Below are 18,380 nucleotides of genomic sequence, written 5' to 3'. Positions count from 1 at the left end.
CTTTTCATCATTCTTAAACTATTATCTGAAGTGGAAAAAAAGCCACTTATAAAAAAATTATCAATTAGTTTTGAAGGCAAAGCAATTAGTAATTTTTGCTACATTCTGTTGCTTACTTTGACTTCTTTCTGGTCACTCTAGACACACTCACACACTCATTTTTATAGCATTTTTTCTATTAAAATATAACTATACTTCGATTATAAAGTAGCCACACACAAATTTTTTTTTTATTTTTTAAATACTGAAGTAAGAACATTCTTCAAAATATGTTATTCAAAACTTTCATGTATTTTAGGATTTGGCCGATGAACTCGCCCTCATTGATGTCTCAGTGGACAAATTGAAGGGAGAAATGATGGATCTTCAGCATGGCAGTCTTTTCTTTAATACTTCAAAGATTACCTCTGGAAAAGGTTAATTTTAATTTAAAGAGTTCTTTTCAGAGTTTTAAAAAAGAGTAATGAACTTTACCAAACTGGTCTCCGTAAATATAAATTAAAAATATCACCAATCTCATTAGGACATACATTTTAAAAGGTTAATTTTTTATGAAAATGATTTTATTCATTTATTTGTGAGCAAGCACAAGCAGGGGGATAATAGGGGTGCCTGGGTGGCTCAGTTGGTTAAGCTTCTGACTTTGGCTGAGGTCATAATCTCAAGGTCCTGGGATCAAGCCGCACACTGGGTTCCCCACTCAGTGGGGAGTCTGCTTCTCTGTTTTTCTCTGCCCCTCCCCCTGCTCATGTTCTCTTGAGTAAATAAAATCTTTTAAAAAAGAAACAATCATTAAAAAATTATGAAATGCTTGACATATAGAGTTTAAGTATAACAAACATCAATGTATCCAACACCCAGGAAAAAAAATAAAACATTACTAATTTAGTTGATATGTTCTGTGTTACATCTATTCATGTCTCAATCCTGAATATACTGGTTATCTTTACCATGCATTTCTTTTACACTTGTATTTTAGTGACTTACCTCATATTATATAATTAATAGATACAATTGCCATAAATACATTTGGATATAAACATGATAAACATCTTTTTTTTTATTACCAAATAATGTATTATTTGCCCCAGGGGTACAGGTCTGTGAATCATCAGTCTTACACATTTCACAGCACTCACCATAGCACATATCCTCCCCAGTGCCCATCACCAGCCACTGTATCCCTATCGCCCACCCCGAGCAACCCTCAATTTGTTTTGTGAGATTATGAGTCTGTATGGTTTGTCTCCCACTTGATCCCATCTTGTTTCATTTTTTTCCCTCCCTACCCCCATGACTCCCCACCCTGCCTCAAATTCCTCATATCAGAGGGATCATATAATAATTGTCTTTCTCTGATTGACTTACTTCGCTTAGCATAATACCCTCTAGTTCCATCCACACCATTGGAAATGGCAAAATTTCATTTTTTTGTTGGCTGTGTGTGTATATATAGTATTCCTGTATGTGTGTGTGTGTACCACATCTTCACCCATTCGTCTGTTTATGGACATCTGGGCTCTTTCCATAGTTTGGCTATCGTGGACATTGCTGCCATAAACATTCAGGTACATGTGCCCCTTCTGATCACTACATTTGTATCTTTAGGGTAAATACCCAGTAGTGCGATTGCTGGGTCATAGAGTAGCTTTATTTTCAGCTTTTTGAGGACACACCATACTGTTTTCCAGAGTGGCTGCACCAGCTTGCATTCCCCGCCTCATCCATCTCCCTGCTCAGCGGGGAGTCTACTTCTCCTTCTCCCTCTGACCCTCCCCCTGCTTGTGCTCTCTCTGCTTCTCTCTAAAAAAAGGGAAGAAAAAGTACACAGACCTTCCCTATGAAAGTCTACTAATTGGGAGTATTCAGTTGCCTTAGATATCAGTATGTTTTATATCCCTTAATGTACTGAATCAGTTCAGTGGAGTCAGGTTAAAAGAGCTCCTACTGTATTAAAATACTTAAAAAAAAATCATTCAGCATTTACTTTATGGTAATGTGGCAGGATAAACACCTGGATCAGTCTTTTTGCTATAAATTACAAAACTCCTGCATAAAATATAAAAGAAAGATTTTCTCAATCCTTAAAGAATTCATTTACAATTGATATGCTCTTAATAAAGACATTTTCAGAATAGGCATTGGGTGAAGTCAGGAAACTAGAGAGTTAAGCAGAGCATTGTAGCTCGTTTTTACTAGCTAGCATTAGTCAGACTTTGTGAACTTCAATTTTGGTTTCCACTGCCTCACAGGATTTAGGAGACTGGAGACAGGGCTTAATTTGGGGAGTTCTATAGGAGTTAACTTCATAAAGCTGGAACTCCAACGGGGTTAGTAAACTCTGTTTTGTAAAGGGTCAGATATGTTAGGCTTTGTGGGATCTATAGCCTCTGTCAAAACTACTCAACTGCTCTTGTTCTAAAGCAGTGATCAACTATATGTAAAATGGGTCTGGCTATGTCCCAGTGAGATTTTTTTTTTTTTTAAAGATTTCATTCGTTTATTTGACAGACGGAAATCACAAGTAAGCAGAGAAGCAGGCAGAGAGAGAGGGAGGAGGAAGCAGGCTCCCTGCTGAGCAGAGAGCCCGATGCCAGGCTCGATCCCAGGACCCTGGAATCATAACCTGAGCCGAAGGCAGAGGCCTTAACCCACTGAGCCACCCAGGCGCCCCTTCCAGTGAGATTTTAATTACTAAACCAGGCGGTGGGCCAGACGTGGCTTGCCGGCCCTCATTTGGCAATTCCTTAATGTAAGGATGATCTTGAAGTAATTCGTTTCTCCCTATCTCTGGGGACTGACAGTAAAATCAAGCGTCTCAGCTGCTTGAGTAAAGGAAGGAAATGGTCGCCAAGATTGTAGATACCAGCTGGCCCTTATTTGAAATCCCCCCAAAAATCTCAAGCAGTCTTAAGACTTAAGATAATCTTGGGGCACCTGGGTGGCTTAGTTGGTTAAATGTCTGACTCTTGGTTTCCGCTCAGGTCAGGAATTCATGGGTCAGTGGGTCAAGCGGCTCCGAGTTCAGTGGGGAGGCTGCTTGAAGGTTTTCTCCCTTTGCCCTTTCCCCCACTTTCTCTTCTTCCCTCAAATAAATAAATACATTGTTAAAAAAAAAAGATTTATTTATTTGACAGACAGAGATCACAAGTAGGCAGAGAGGCAGGGAGGGGAAGCAGGCTCCCTGCAGAGCAGAGAGCACGATGTGGGGCTCCATTCCCAGGACCCTGGGATCATGACCTGAGCCAAAGGCAGAGGCTTGAACCCACTGAGCCACCCAGGCACCCCAATAAATACATCTTTTAAAAAAAGACTTAAGGGAGTCTCTAGAAGTAACCCACTTTATTTCAGGGCTCAAAGAAGTTCCACAAATAATATTCCAAAAAAATGAACATCTCACAGTAGGACTAATTAAATCTACCAAGAAAATGCATGAGCAAGAACCAGCTGAGGTAACAGAAAAGGCTACCATAGATTTCAGATGTTGAAATTCTGAAACACAAATAGAAATTAACTATAATTATTCCACATAAAGAAATAAAGGACCAACTTGAAAATATCAGTATAAGACAGGAAAACCTATATTTTTAAAATAGCCAAATATAAGGGTGCCTGGGTGGCTCAGTTAAGTGTCCAACCCTTGATTTCAGCTTGGGTCATGATCTCAGGGTCATGGAATTGAGACCTATGCTGGGCTTTGTGCTCAGTGCAGAATCTGCTTGAGATTCTCTCTCTCTGCCTTTCCCCCCAACTCTCTCCTCCTTTCTCAAATAAATAAGTAAATAAATAAATCTTTAAAAATAAAAGTAAAATAGTCAAATATAACTTCTAAATAGGATGAAATAAAAAAATTAATGGATTTAATAATAGAGCAGACACACTGAAGAGGGAAATGATGAACCTAAGGCAATTACAAAGAAGACAGTAAGAGGGGCACCTGGGTGGCTCAGTGGGTTAAAGCCTCTGCCTTTGGCTCAGGTCATGATCCCAGGGTCCTGGGATCAAGCCCCGCATCGGGCTCCCTGCTCAGCGGGGAGCCTGCTTCCCCTCCTATCTCTCTTTCTCTTTGCCTGCCTCTCTGCCTACTTGTGATCTCTGTCTGTCAAATAAATAAATAAATAAAATCTTAAAAAAAAAAAAAGACAGCAAGAAGTAGAAAATAGGACAGGCTAAGAATCATAGAGGATAAAGTGATGTCATGTACATATAATTAGAAAAGTGAACAGAGAGGACGAAATATTGGAAGATTTATAATTGAGCATTTTTGAGAACTAATGAAAAATAACACACATACTCAAGTCAAATAGTCTCAAGGATAAATACGAAATCCTATCTAACACATTCTTGTGAAATTACAGAACACTGGGACGCCTGGGTGGCTCAGTTGGTTAAGCAGCTGCCTTCGGCTCAGGTCGTGATCCCAGCATCCTGGGAAGAGTCCCACATCGGGCTCCTTGCTCGGCGGGGAGCCTGCTTCTCCCTCTGCCTTTGCCTGCCATTCTGTCTGCCTGTGCTCGCTCTCTCCCCCTCTCTCTCTCTGATAAATAAATAAAATCTAAAAAAAAAAAACAAAACACTAAAGGCAAAGAGAAAAAAAAAGTCACTAGACAAATTATAGAAAAAGGAAAGAATAACTGACTTATCAACAGCACAGTGAAACCAAAATATAATGAAATGATATTGTTTTAATGTGCTGAGAAAGAGTAAATGTCAATCCAGAATCTCTACCCAGCAAAAATATCTTCCAAGAATAAGGTTATAGGACTATGAGTGGCTCAGTGTGTTAAGCCTCTGTCTTCAGCTCAGGTCATGATCTCAGGGTCCTGGGATCAAGCTTCCCTTTCTCTCTGCCTGCCTCTCTGCCTACTCTTGATCTCTCTCTGTCAAATAAATAAATAAAATACATTTTTTTTAAAAAAAGAGAGAATAAGGTTATAATACATTTTCAGTCAGACTAATCAGACCTTCGCTAATAATGCAAAGCCAAAATATGGAAAGAGCACAAATGTCCATCTACTGATGAGTGGATAAAGAAGAGAGATAAATATATATACACAGGAATATTACTCAGCCATCAAAAAGAATGAAATCTTGTCATTTGAAATGATATGGATGGAACTAGAGGGTATTATGCTAAGCAATATAGTTGATCAGAGAAAAACATATACCATATGATTTCACTCATGTGGGATTTAAGAAACAAAACAGATGAACATAAGGGAAGGGAAGGAAAAATAAAATAAGTCGAAAACAGAAAGGGAGGCAAGCCATAAGAGACTCGGTAATTATGGGAAACAAACTAAGGATTGCTGGAGGGGAGGTGGGTGGGGGATGGGGTAATTTGGTGATGGGCATTAAGGAGGGCACTTGAGGTAATGAGCACTGGGTGTTGTATGCAACTGATGAATCACCAGATTCTGCCTCTGAAACTGATAATACAGTATATATTAATTAAATTGAACTTAAATAAAAAAAAAATTTTAATTAAAAATTTAAAAATGCAAAAATATATACAAAAGGCAAAAGAAGAGTGACCTTAGATACAAGTTCTGAAATGCAAAAATAAAATGTGAAGAATACAGAAAATGGTAAAATTGAGGACAAATCTAAATAAATACAAATTGTATAAGACCATATAATATAGGATTAAAAAATTTTGAAATATAGCATATAAATCTGGGTGTGAAATGTGGTAATGGGGAATGAAGTAGTGTTCTGAGTTCCTCAGTCATTAGGGCAGATGGAAAAGTGATGATTACCTTTGGACTTTGATAACTTAAATATGCATAGTGTAACTGCTGTGATAATCTTTAAAAGAAGAGAAACAGTGAAACCTCTAAATTAGTAAGAGGGAAGTAATAAAATTAGAAGAACATAACCAGTGAATCAAAAAGAAGGTAAAGGAAAAAAAAATAATAAAAGAGACCACATATAGAGCTAAAAGTTTAGTGAGGATGGTTGACATAGTTATTAATAAAAACTTAATTGTACATATATATGTCAAAAACAAGGAGAAGAATTTAAACCTATTATTTACATTATCAAAAATAGGAAGTACGTGAAATAAATCTAACAAGATCTCTATAGAGCTTTTATTCAGAAAAGAAGACAACCTCGTTGAATGATATTATATACATAAATAGATAGACCTTGCATATGGAAGTCTATTTGTAAGCTGTCCATTCTTCTCTTGATTATAGATGATACACAACCATAGTCAAAATCTCAAAATGCTTTATGTTCTATAGACACTAAATTCATTCTAAAATTCATTTAGAAATTGAAAGGTCCCCAAATAGACATTTTTAAAGATTATTAAAAACACCTATTTGAGGGGCACCTGGGTGGCTCTGTGGGTTAAAGCCCCTGCTTTCGGCTCAGGTCATGATCCCAGAGTCCTGGGATCGAACCCCACATCGGGCTCTCTGCTCCACGGGGAGCCTACTTCCTCCTCTCTGCCTGCCTCTCTGCCTACTTGTGATCTCTATCTGTCAAATAAATAAATAAAATCTTAAAAAAAAAAACACCTATTTGATGCAGCCTTTCATAAATAATTCCGTAGAAGTTCCACTCTGCCACAGATGCATCTATGTGGTAAGAAGCCTGTTCCATCCAACTGGTGAATGGCTGAATGAGGTCCCATCTTTTATCCCAGCTAGTGTGCATGCCTTTCATGTTGGTCCTGTCTATTGCTTACTTCCAAATCCAGATAACTGAATAGTCCTTTATCCCCAAAGTAGGTTCAAAGCAGTTGGTTCAGGCTTTCCAGGATCTGTACATCTCTAAAATCCCTGGTAAATCATGGGAGGACCAAAGTCCCAGTGGGTGGCATATTGGTCATCTTTGAGGAGCTGCCCCAGCCTCTGTTTGCTTGGCCTCTTTGCTCAGCTTCACCATGGTGATGGCCTGATTGCCCAGTAGAATGTATTTGAGAGAGAGAGAGAGAGAAAGCACAAGCAGGGGGAGAGGCAGAGGGAGAATCAGGCTCCCCGCTGAGCAAGGAGCCCCGTGTGGGACTCGATCCTAGGATCTCAGGATCATGACCTGAGTTGAGGGCAGACACTTAACGACTGAACCACCCAGGTGCCCCTCTTTATTTATTTACTTTTTAAAAAGATTTTATTTATTTATTTGACAGAGATCATAAGTAGGCAGAGGCAGGCAGGGGTCGGGGGAAGCAGACTCCCCACTGAGCAGAGAGCCCAATGCAGGGCTTGATTCCAGGACCCGGAGATCATGACCTGAGCTGAAGGCAGAGGCTTAACCCACTGAACCACCCAGGTGCCCCTTTTTGTTTTTTAAGATTTTATTTATTTATTTGACAGAGAGAGGCAGTAAGAGAGGGAACACAAGCAAGGGGGAGTGGAAGAGGGAGAAGCAGACTTCCTGCTGAGCAGGGAGCCCGATTCGGGGCTCAATCTCAGGACCCTGGGATCATGCCCTGAGCCAAAAGCAGATGCTTAATGACTAAGCCACCCAGGCGCTGCAATGCTGAATCGTTTTTTAAGAACCATATAAAGGAAAAACTGTTTTTAGCTCAGTCTGGCAGATGAGGATATAAGGATCAGAGGAGCAGGCAAAGTACTTGTCCAGGGTCAGTCACACCGCAAGAAGTGGCAGAGTCAGGCAGTTGGACCTTAGAGCCTTCGCTCCAGATCATTATGGTTTGCTGTATCTTGGAGGTTTGAGTTATATTTACAAAGGAAAATAACAGGTGAAGAGATGATGGCATTACAGAATCAGGGGACCTGGAAAATCCGACATAAAATTAAGACACAAAGCTAGTAATATAATTTGGAGGCAGATGATGAAAAGACTTTTCTTTTACTTTGGTAGAAAGTTTAATTGTATTTGTTGGACATTGTAATATTTCAAATAATCTGAACTGTGGAGAAATGACTCCGCAGAGTTGAGGTAGGAGGAGGGGAAAGAGGGGTGGGGAAAGAGAGAGACTGAGAGATTACTTTGGATTTCTATGGTTAGATAAGACTTTATAGAAGGTGAATGTCGGGGCGCCTGGGTGGCACAGTGGGTTGAGCCGCTGCCTTCGGCTCAGGTCATGATCTCGGGGTCCTGGGATTGAGTCCCACATCGGGCTCTCTGCTCAGCAGGGGGCCTGCTTCCCTTCCTCTTTCTCTGTGATCTCTTCCCTTCCTCTCTCCTACTGTGATCTCTCTCTGTCAAATAAATAAATAAAATCTTTAAAAAAAAAAAAAAAGAAGGTGAATGTCAAGCAAGGTCTTTGAACAAGAATTAGTAAACTGTGCAGAGAGAAAAGGACTTCCTCCTATAGGTCTTTTACTTGATACAAAAGGGAGATAATTTCCTAGAGAATGTTTGAAACATGTTAGGCTAAGACATGCCATCTTTCTAAGTTTATCTTTCTAGTTAAAATCTTTGCTGAGACAGGGAAAACATTAAAATGTTTATCTCCTGTTTTGGATTTTGGATTAGAAAAATATGAAATGGGACGCCTGGGTGGCTCAGTTGGTTGGACGACTGCCTTCGGCTCAGGTCATGATCCTGGAGTCCCGGGATCGAGTCCCGCATCGGACTCCCAGCTCCATGGGGAGTCTGCTTCTCTCTCTGACCTTCTCCTCATTCATGCTCTCTCTCACTGTCTCTCTCTCAAGTAAATAAATAAAATCTTTAAAAAAAAAAAGTAAAATATGAAATGGCCATAAATGGAGATACAATAATGTCTTTAAAATTCAGCAGATTTCCTTTTTTAAAAGGAGCCTGGGGACAACTGCCTGGCTCAGTTTGAAGGGCATACAACTTTGACATCAGGACCATGAGTTCAAGGTATATAATGCTTTTTTTAAAGTCCACTATGGGATAGTGAGCATCATATCATATTATCATTGGATTTAATAGGTGAAACAGTTGTATGACTGATCATTAGACTTAGAAAGTAGTTTATACCTTCCTGTGAGGATCAAGAACTACTTTATGATCTCAAATCTAGTCCCTTATCATAGAAGTAAATACATGCTCATTCTTAGAATCTTGAAACAGACATAAATTCTCAGAGTTCTAAGCTTCATAAGGTGTTTCTAAGAGGCCAGAGCATGCTGACTTGCATTGCCTCAGGCCTTAAAAAGAAATGAGAATGTGGGCTAAAAGGATATGTTATTATTAAAAAAAAAAAATGTGAGAACTGGTAAGTCATAGTAACAAGGCCTCCTTCAGGTTATGTGATGTAACATTGCTACGTGGGAAGTGTTTCATCTGTAAATGCCAGTATAAAGGTAGATGTGTACCTTATTTGTTTATTTATTTATGATAGATGAGTACTTTATTTTTTTAAGATTTTTTATTTATTTGAGAGACAAAGAGAGTGTGACTGTGGGGGAGGGCAGAAGGAGAGGGTGAAATAGACTCCCTGCTGAGCAGGAAGCTGAAGCAGGGCTCAATCCTAGGGACCTGGGATCGTGACCTGAGCTGCAGACATTTAACCGACTGAGCCACCCAGGCACCCTGATAGATGAGTACTTTAGTACCAAGGTCTTACAATAGACTTTTAAAGAAGTAAGGCACAGTAATTATGGCATTCTTGATCCAAGTATTGCCTTCTGTTTCTTTTTAGATTACATAGTATCTGCAAACTCCAAATTAGTTATTGTGACAGCAGGTGCACGGCAACAGGAGGGAGAAAGTCGCCTTGCCCTGGTGCAACGGAATGTGAACATCATGAAATCAATCATTCCTACCATAGTCCAGCATAGTCCTGACTGTAAGATGCTTATTATTTCAAATCCAGGTAAGTCTTTTATCCTCCCTTTAACTGAATAAGATGATCTTTCCATACTATTTTTAAAAAACAACTTCACTGAAGTAATGTTTCTGTACAATAAACTGTACCCATTCAAAGTATATAATGATTTTTCCAGCTTTATTGAGATACAAAAGACATAATGGGTAAGGTGTATAATACAATGATTTGATAGACTTGTATATTGCAGAATGATTACCACAGTAGGATTAGTTAATACTTCCAATACCTCACATAATTACCATTTCCTTTTTATGGTGAAAACATTTAAGATTTACTCTCTTTGCAGGTTTTAGGTATATAATACAGTATTGTCAACTATAGTCACCATGCTGTACCTTAGATACTCAGAGCTTACTCATTTTATAACCGTAACTATAAACATCTCTCCATTTCCCCCCTTCTCCAGCCCCTGGCCACCACCTCTTTGTTTTTATGAGTTTGACCATTTTAGAAGCCACATGTAAGTGACATCATACAGTATTTGTCTTTCTCTATCAGACTTAACTTCACTTACCATAATGCCTTCAACATTCGTCCATGCTATAACAAATGGCGGGATTTCCTTCTCTCTCATAGCTGAATATTAAATTGTAGTTATATAATTTATACAATATAAATTTTAATTATATAATTTATATAATAAATATGTATGGATGAATATTAAATTGTATATATACAATATCAAATTGTATACATATGTCTATATATATATATATCTTACAGTTTTTTTCTTCTTGTGCAGCTTTTTTTTTTTTTTAAGATTTTATTTATTTATTTGACGGAGAGAGAGATCACAAATAGGCAGAGACAGACAGAGAGAGAGATGAGGAGAAGCATGCTCCCTGCTGAGCAGAGAGCCCAATGCGGGACTCGATCCCAGGCCCCTGGGATCATGACCTGAGCCGAAGGCAGAGGCTTAACCCACTGAGCCACCCAGGTGCCCCTTGTGCAGCTTTTATTCCCATGACACATTCATTCCATAACTAGAAGCCTGAATCTCCTTCTCCCCCTGAACCCATTTTGCCCAACCTCTTCACTCCACTCCCCTTGGGCAACCATCAGTTTGTTCTCTGTATTTATAGGTCTGATTCTGCTTTTTGTTTGTTTATTCTTTTTTTTTTTTTTTTGGATTCCACTCATGAGTGGAGTCATATGGTATTTCTCTTTCTCAGTCTGATTTATTTCAATTAGCATAAATACCCTTTAGGTCTATCCATGTTTTCTCAAATGGCACAATTTCATTTTTTATGGTTGCATAATATTCCATTATGTACTACATTTTCCTTATCCATTTGTCTGTTGATGGACGCTTACATTGCTTCCATATCTTGACTATTGTAAGTAATGCTGCAAAAAATACAGGGGTGCATATATCTTTTTAAATTAGTGTTTTCTTTTTTTCAGGTAAATACCCAGGAGTAGAATAATTGAATCATATGGCATTTCTGTTTGTTTTTTTTAAAGATTTTATTTATTTATTTGACAGAGAGAGATCACAAGTAGGCAGAGAGGCAGGCAGAGAGAGAGAGAGGAGGAAGCAGGCTCCCTGCTGAGCAGAGAGCCTGATGCGGGACTCGATCCCGGGACCCCGAGATCATGACCTGAGCCGAAGGCAGCGGCTTAACCCACTGAGCCACCCAGGTGCCCCGGCATTTCTGTTTTTAATGTTTGAGGAACCTTCATACTGTTTTCCACAGTGGCTGCAACAGATCGCATTCTTTTTTTTTTTTTTTTTAAGATTTTTATTTATTTATTTGAGAGACAGTGAGAGAGAGTATGAGAGGTGAGAAGGTCAGAGGGAGAAGCAGACTCCCCATGGAGCTGGGATCCTGATGCGGGACTCGATCCCGGGACTCCGGGACTGTGACCTGAGCCAATGGCGGTTGCTTAACCAACTGAGCCACCCAGGTGCCCCAACAGATCGCATTCTCACCAACAGTGCACAGATGTTCTTTTTTCTCCACATCTTTGCCAACACTTGATGTTTCTTATGTTTTTGATTTTAGCCTTTCTGACAGGTGTGAGGTGATAACTTGTGGTTCTGATTTGCATTTCCATGATGATGAATAATGAGCATGTTTCCATGTATCTGTTGGCCATGTATATCTTCTTTGGAAAAATGTCTATTCATGTCTTTTGCCCATTTTTTAATTAGGTTATTCATTTGGAGAGGGTTAAATTTTATAAGTTCTTTGTATATTTTGGATACTAACCCTTTATCAGATACGTCATTTGCAAATATCTTCTCACACTCCATAGGTTGTCTTTTAGTTTTGTTGATAATTTCCTTTGCTGTGTAGAAGCTTTTTATTTAGATGTAGTCCCAATAATTTATTTTATTTATTTTTTTTAAAAGATTTTATTTATTTATTTGACAGAGAGAGATCACAAGTAGGCAGAGAGGCAGGCAGAGAGAGAGAGAGGAGGAAGCAGGCTCCCTGCCGAGCAGAGAGCCCGATGCGGGACTCGATCCCGGGACGCGAGATTATGACCTGAGCCGAAGGCAGCGGCTTAACCCACTGAGCCACCCAGGTGCCCCCAATAATTTATTTTTGATTTCGTTTCCTTTGCCTTAGGAGATATACCTAGAAAGAAGTTGCTATGGCTCATGTCAGAGAGGTTACTGCCTGTGTACTCTTCTTGGACTTCAATGGTTTCCTGTCTCACATTTAGGTCTTTCATCTATTTTGAATTTATTTTTGTGTGTGGTGTAAGAAAGTGGTTCAGTTCATTCTTTTGCATGTGACTGTCCAGTTTTCACATATTATTGAAGAGACTGTCTTTTTCCCATTGGATATTCTTACAGTTGTGGGTTTATCTCTGGGTTTTCTATTTGATTCCATTGATCTATGTGTTTTTTTCTTGTGCAAATAACATACTGTTTTGAATACTATGGTTTTGTAATATAACTTGAAGTCCAGAACTGTGAGGTTTCCAGGGTTGCTTTTATTTTTCAAGGTTGCTTTGGCTATTTGGGGTCTTTGTGGTTCTATACGAATTTCAGGATTATTTGTTCTAGCTTTGTGAAAAATGCTGTTGGTATTTTGAAAGGGATTGCATTAAATATTTAAATTGCTTTGGGTAGCACGGACATTTTAGCAGTGTTTGCTTTTCCAGTCTGTGAGTATGTCTTTCCATTTCTCTGTGTCATCTTGCGTTTCTTTCATCAGTGCCTTACAGTTTTCAGAGTACTGATCTTTCACTTCTTTGGTTAGATTTATTCCTAGCTATCTTACTGTTTGTATTGCAATTGTAAATGGGACTAATTCCTAAATTTCTCTTTCTGCTGCTTCATTATTAGTGTATAGAAATGTAACATATTTCTGTATGTTGATTTTATATCCTGCAACTTTACTGAATTCATTGATCAGTTCCAGCAGGTTTTTGTGGATTCTTTTGGGTTTTCTATCTATAGTATCATGTTATGTGCAAATACTGAAAGTTTCTCTCTTTCTTTGCTGATTTGGATGTCTTTTGTTTCTTTCTGAGGTCTGATTGCTGTGGTTAAGACTTCCAGTACTATGTTGAATAAAAGTGGTGAGAATGGATATGCCTGTCTTGTTCCTGACCGTAGAGAAAAGCTCTCTGGTTTTCCCCATTGAGGATGATAGTAGCTGTGGGGCTTTTCATATATGGTCTTTATTATCTTGAGGTATGTTCCTTCTACACCTACATTGTTGAGGGTTTTTATCATGAATGGATGTCATGCTTTGTGAAATGCTTTTTCTGCATCTATTGAAAGAATCATATGGCTCCTACCCTTTCTTTTATTAATGTGGTATGTCACATTGATTGATTTGAGAATATTAAACCATTCTTGCAACCCAGGAATAAATCCCACTTGATTGTGGTGAATTATTTTTTTAATGTATTGTTGGATTTGGTTTGCTAGGATTTTGTTGAGAATTTTTGCATCTATGTCCATCAGAGATATTGGCCTATAGTTCTCCTTTTTAGTGGTGTCTTTATCTGGTTTTGTTATCAGGGTAATGCTGGTCTCAGACTGAATTTGGAAATTTTCCTTCCTTTTCTGTTTTTTGGAATAATTTGAGAAGAATAGGTATTAACTCTTTTTTTTTTTTTTTTTTTTTAGATTTTATTTATTTATTTGACAGAGAGAAATCACAAGTAGGCAGAGAGGCAGGCAGAGAGAGAGAGAGGAGGAAGCAGGCTCCCTGCTGAGCAGAGAGCCCGATGCGGGACTCGATCCCAGGACCCTGAGATCATGACCTGAGCCAAAGGCAGCGGCTTAACCACTGAGCCACCCAGGCGCCCGACTCTTTAAGTATTTGGTAGAATTTGCCTGTGAAGCCATACGGTCACAGACTTTTGTTTGCTGGGAGTTTTTTGATTAGTGATTCAGTTTCTTTGCTGGTTATCAATCTGTTCAAGTTTTCTAGTTTTTCTTGCACTTTAGGTAATTTCTATGTTTCTAGGAATTTATCCTTTTCTTCTATGTTGTCCAATTTGTTGGCATATAGTTTTTCATAATATTCTGTTATAATTGTTTATATTTCTGTGGTGTTGGTTGTTATTTCTCCTCTCTCATTTGATTTTATTTTCTTGTTTTTTTCTCTTTTCTTTCTTCTTTTTTTTAAGATTTTATTTAATTTGTTGGAGAGAGGGAGGGAGGGAGAAAGCACAACCAGGGGGATCAGGAGGCAGAAGGAGAAACAGGCTCCCTGCTGAGTAGGGAGCCTCATGTGGGACTTGATCCCAGGACCCTGGGCTCACGACCTGAGCAGAAGGCAGATGCTTAACCAACTGACCACCCAGGCATCCCTTCTCTTTTCTTTTTGATGTTTGGCTAGAGATTTATCAGTTTTATTAATTGTTTCAAAGAACCAGCTCCTGGTTGCATTGATCTGTTCTATTGTTTTTTTAGTTTCTATATCATTTATTTCTGCTCTAATCTTTATTATTTTCTTCCTTCTGCTGGCTTTATGCTTTTTCTTTTTCTGGATCCTTTAGGTGTAAGGTGAGGTGGTTTATTGAGATTTTCCTTGCTTCTTGAGGTGGGCATCTCTTGCTATATAGTTCCTTCTTAGGACTACTTTCACTACATCCCAAAGGTTTTGGGTATTGCGTTTTCATTTTCATTTGTTTCCATGTATGTTTTAAAATTTCTTCTTTGATTTCCTGGTTGACCCATTCATCGTTTAGTAGCATGTTGTTTAACCTCCATGTATTTGTGGTCTTTCCAAATTTTTTCTTGTGGTTGACTTTAGTTTCACAGTGTTGTGGTCAGAAAAGGTGCATGGCTTAACTTCAGTCTTTTTGTATTTGTTGAGGCTTGTTTTTGACCTGATATATGATCTATTCTGGTGAATTTTCCATGTGCACTTGAAAAGAATGTGTATTCTGATGTTTGAGGGTGGAATATTCTGAAAATATCTGTTAAGTTCAACAGATTCTTTCTTCTTTTTTTATTTTTTTATTTTCATTTTTATTTTTTTAAGATTTTATTTATTTATTTGACAGACAGAGATCACAAGTAGGCAGAGAGGCAGGCAGAGAGAGAGAGAGAGGAGGAAGCAGGCTCCTTGCACAGCAGAAAGCCCGACATGGGGCTCGATCCCAGGACCCTGAGATCATGACCCGAGCCAAAGGCAGAGGCTTTAACCCACTGAGCCACCCAGTTGCCCCATCTTTCTTCTTTTTTTAAAAAAATATTTTATTTATTTGACATTCAGAGAGAGTGAGAGAGTGAGAGCATAAGCATACAAGGCAGAGAGAGGGAGAAACAGGCTTCCTACTGAGCACGGAGCCCGATGTGGAGCTCCATCCTATGACCCTACCATCAGGGCCTGAGCACAAGGCAGATGTTTAACCGACTGAGCCACCCAGGTGTCCCATGAGCAAACTGTTCACTGCCCAAGTGGGGATAGGAATAACACCCTCTAGGAGCTGTGCTGTGTGGTGGTCCTCTTCTCTAATGACCTGAGCCAAAGGTAGCACTTACACTGAGACACCCAGGCACCCAAATTCTTTCTTCTTCTTCTTCTTCTTCTTTTCTTTTTTTAAATTTTATTTATTTATTCATGAGAGACAGAGAGAGAGAGAGAGAGAAGCAGAGGGAAAAGCAGGACCCTGGGATCATGACCTGAGCCGAAGGCAGACGCTTAATATCTGAGCCACCCAGGCGCCCCATATTCTTTCTTCTTGATCCATTCTGTTGTTGATGCTATCTAGTGCAGTTTTCATTTCACTCATTACAATCTTCAAATCTAGAATTTTGTTCTTTTTTTAATGATTTCTATCTCTTCATTAAATTTCTCATTTTTGTTTTCCTGATTTCCCTGAACTATTTCTGTGTTTTCTTGTAGCCCATTTACTGCCTTAAACCAGATATTTTGAACTCTTTGTTTGCTAAATCACAGATCTCCATGTCTTTGGGGTTGGTTCCTGGAAGATGATTGAGATCTTTGGTAGTGTCATGTTTCCCTGATATTTTTTTGTTCCTTGAAGTCCTGTGTCACTGTCTTTGCACTTGAAGTAGTTGTAACCTCCTCTAGTCTTTACCAACTTAGTTCAGAGCAGAAATGTCTTCTGTCAGCCCTGCTAGGAATTCCGAGGCTTTCTCAGACCTATGTGTATGCCTCTTCACACATCTTACACCCTATTGTGGCAGAATTCTTAAGCTTCTGCACCTTATTTTGACCTTCATTGCAGTAGGCCAGATGCTGACAGCCTCTCTTTTGCTTTCCCAAGGATGTGGCTTAAGTTGTAGTTTGCAGTCTCTTTCTGACCCACAGTTTTGGTCCAGCTTTCTGCCTGTGTTCACTAGCTATTTGCTAATGCCCCCTCTTGCCATTGGAGTAGTACATACCGGGAGCTGACCACATAGTACATACTGGGAGCCGATCCACTGCCAAGGCATCCCCAGTGGCTTAAGGGCACACTTCTTGATGGAGTCCACAGCACATTTAGTAGGATCTGTATCTCGTATTGCCGCGTTGAGAGTCCTGTCTGCCACTGTCTTAGCTTCTCCTCATTCCCCAGTCATGCAGCACAGGACTCAATACTTTGGATGGGGTGAGAAAGAAGTGGGCTTCTTTGGCAGCAGTTTGCGTAGCTTACTCACACACACAGACTTTCCTTTGTGGGAGAAATCATGAGCTAAGAACATCTCTTGGCACTGAGCTCTTCCACCTTGGGGGAGGAGTGATGTATGTAAAGTCAGACTGTTCCTCTCACCCTCTACAATGCACCCAAGTTCATTGTTTTGCCCCAGTGGTGTGCTGGGTCCTCTCTGCTGGAAACCTGAACTTCCAGAAAGGCTGTCCTATCCCTGGGTGTATTGTCTTAAGATGGTATTTTCCAGGGGCTCCTGGACTGCAGTAAAGTGGGACTAGAATTGGCTCATGGCCCATTGCAGAGTCCACAGCTGGGACTGAAGCCTCTGTGCCTATTACATGTCTGACACATGGGTGTGAGTCTCCTGCTGGGTTCCTTGGCGTATAGTGCTGAATCCTACTGATCTAACAAAGGCACTTTTGTCCATGGGTGGATGCCGGATTGTTGGTTTTGAGGAGTGGGTGGTAAGAAGGTTTGTTTTATTTGGCTGTGTTGCTGATGTCATTCCACAGTGGGTATTGATAGATGTAATCACTCATGAAACCACCACCATAATCAAGATAAGTATATTTCCATTACCTCTGAAACTTTTCTTGTGCCTTTTTGCAGTCTGTTGCTTATTCTACCTCTGGCTCCATTTTTTGGAATCTCATATAATGGCATCATACATTCATTAGTGAATATAATCCTTTTTGTTGGGTTTCCTTCACCTAGCATGATTACTTTGGGATTCATCCATGTTGCTCAGTGTATCAATGATCTATTCCTTTTTTTTACTGCTGAAGAGTAATTAATCTTTCAAATAATTTAAGATTTTCTTTGTTTATCCATTCATAACCATTTATCCATTGGTAGATACTAGGTTATTTCCAGTTTTTGGCTGTTATGAATAAAGCTGCTATAAACATTTGTGAACAAGTATTTTCATGGGTGTATGTCATTATTTCTCTGGGTAAATACCAGGATGGCTTACATGGTATGTGTATGTTTAACTCTGTGAGAAGCTGCCAAACAGTTTTTCAAAGTGATTGTTCATTTTACATTCCCATTAGCACTAGAAGAGAGCTCTACTTGCTCCACATCCTTGACAACATTTGGTATTGTCAGTCTTTTCAGTTTTAGTCATTCTAATATCATTATGGTTTTAATTAACTGTATTCCCTTCATGATCAAAGATGTTGAGCATTTTTCTTGTGTTCCTTAGCTATTAGTGTATTTTCTTTTGTGAATGCTCTATGCATCTCTTTTGTTAATATTTAAAAATTATATCTTTTGACTTTTAATTCTTTTGATCTATAACTCAACCTTTAATTGTTGAATTATAAGAGTTCTTATATACATCGTATACAAGTCCCTTTGTCAGATATAGGTATTACATAAGTTTCTTTCAGTCTGTAGTTTGCCTTTTTGTGTTCCTAATGGTATTTTTCAAAGAGTAGAGTATGTCTTTTGGTGAAGTCCAGTTTATCAGTTTCTTATCTATGTTTTATGCTCTTTTGACTTTAATTTTTTTATTATTATTTTT

At 39.0% G+C, this 18,380-nt stretch overlaps 1 protein-coding gene and 1 pseudogene across 2 annotated transcripts in view; one reads left to right on the top strand and one right to left on the bottom strand.

The window, feature by feature from the left end:
* The window catches only part of LOC101687503 (L-lactate dehydrogenase C chain), a 49,739-nt gene that overhangs the window by 11,147 nt on the left and 20,212 nt on the right, over window positions 1-18,380 (top strand). For both annotated transcript variants that reach the window (XM_045066149.1, XM_004752096.3), the window contains exons 3-4: window positions 299-416; window positions 9,590-9,763. In XM_045066149.1, coding sequence (XP_044922084.1) covers window positions 299-416; window positions 9,590-9,763 — 292 coding nt within the window. The remainder of the gene's footprint in view (window positions 1-298; window positions 417-9,589; window positions 9,764-18,380) is intronic.
* Window positions 6,726-6,897, bottom strand: LOC123387775 (annotated as a pseudogene).

Source organism: Mustela putorius, unplaced genomic scaffold (assembly GCF_011764305.1).
Source record: "Mustela putorius furo isolate JIRA1106 unplaced genomic scaffold, ASM1176430v1.1 tig00003859_pilon_pilon_pilon, whole genome shotgun sequence".
NCBI classification, from domain to species: domain Eukaryota; kingdom Metazoa; phylum Chordata; class Mammalia; order Carnivora; family Mustelidae; genus Mustela; species Mustela putorius.
This window is presented reverse-complemented; position numbering and strand designations above follow the sequence as displayed.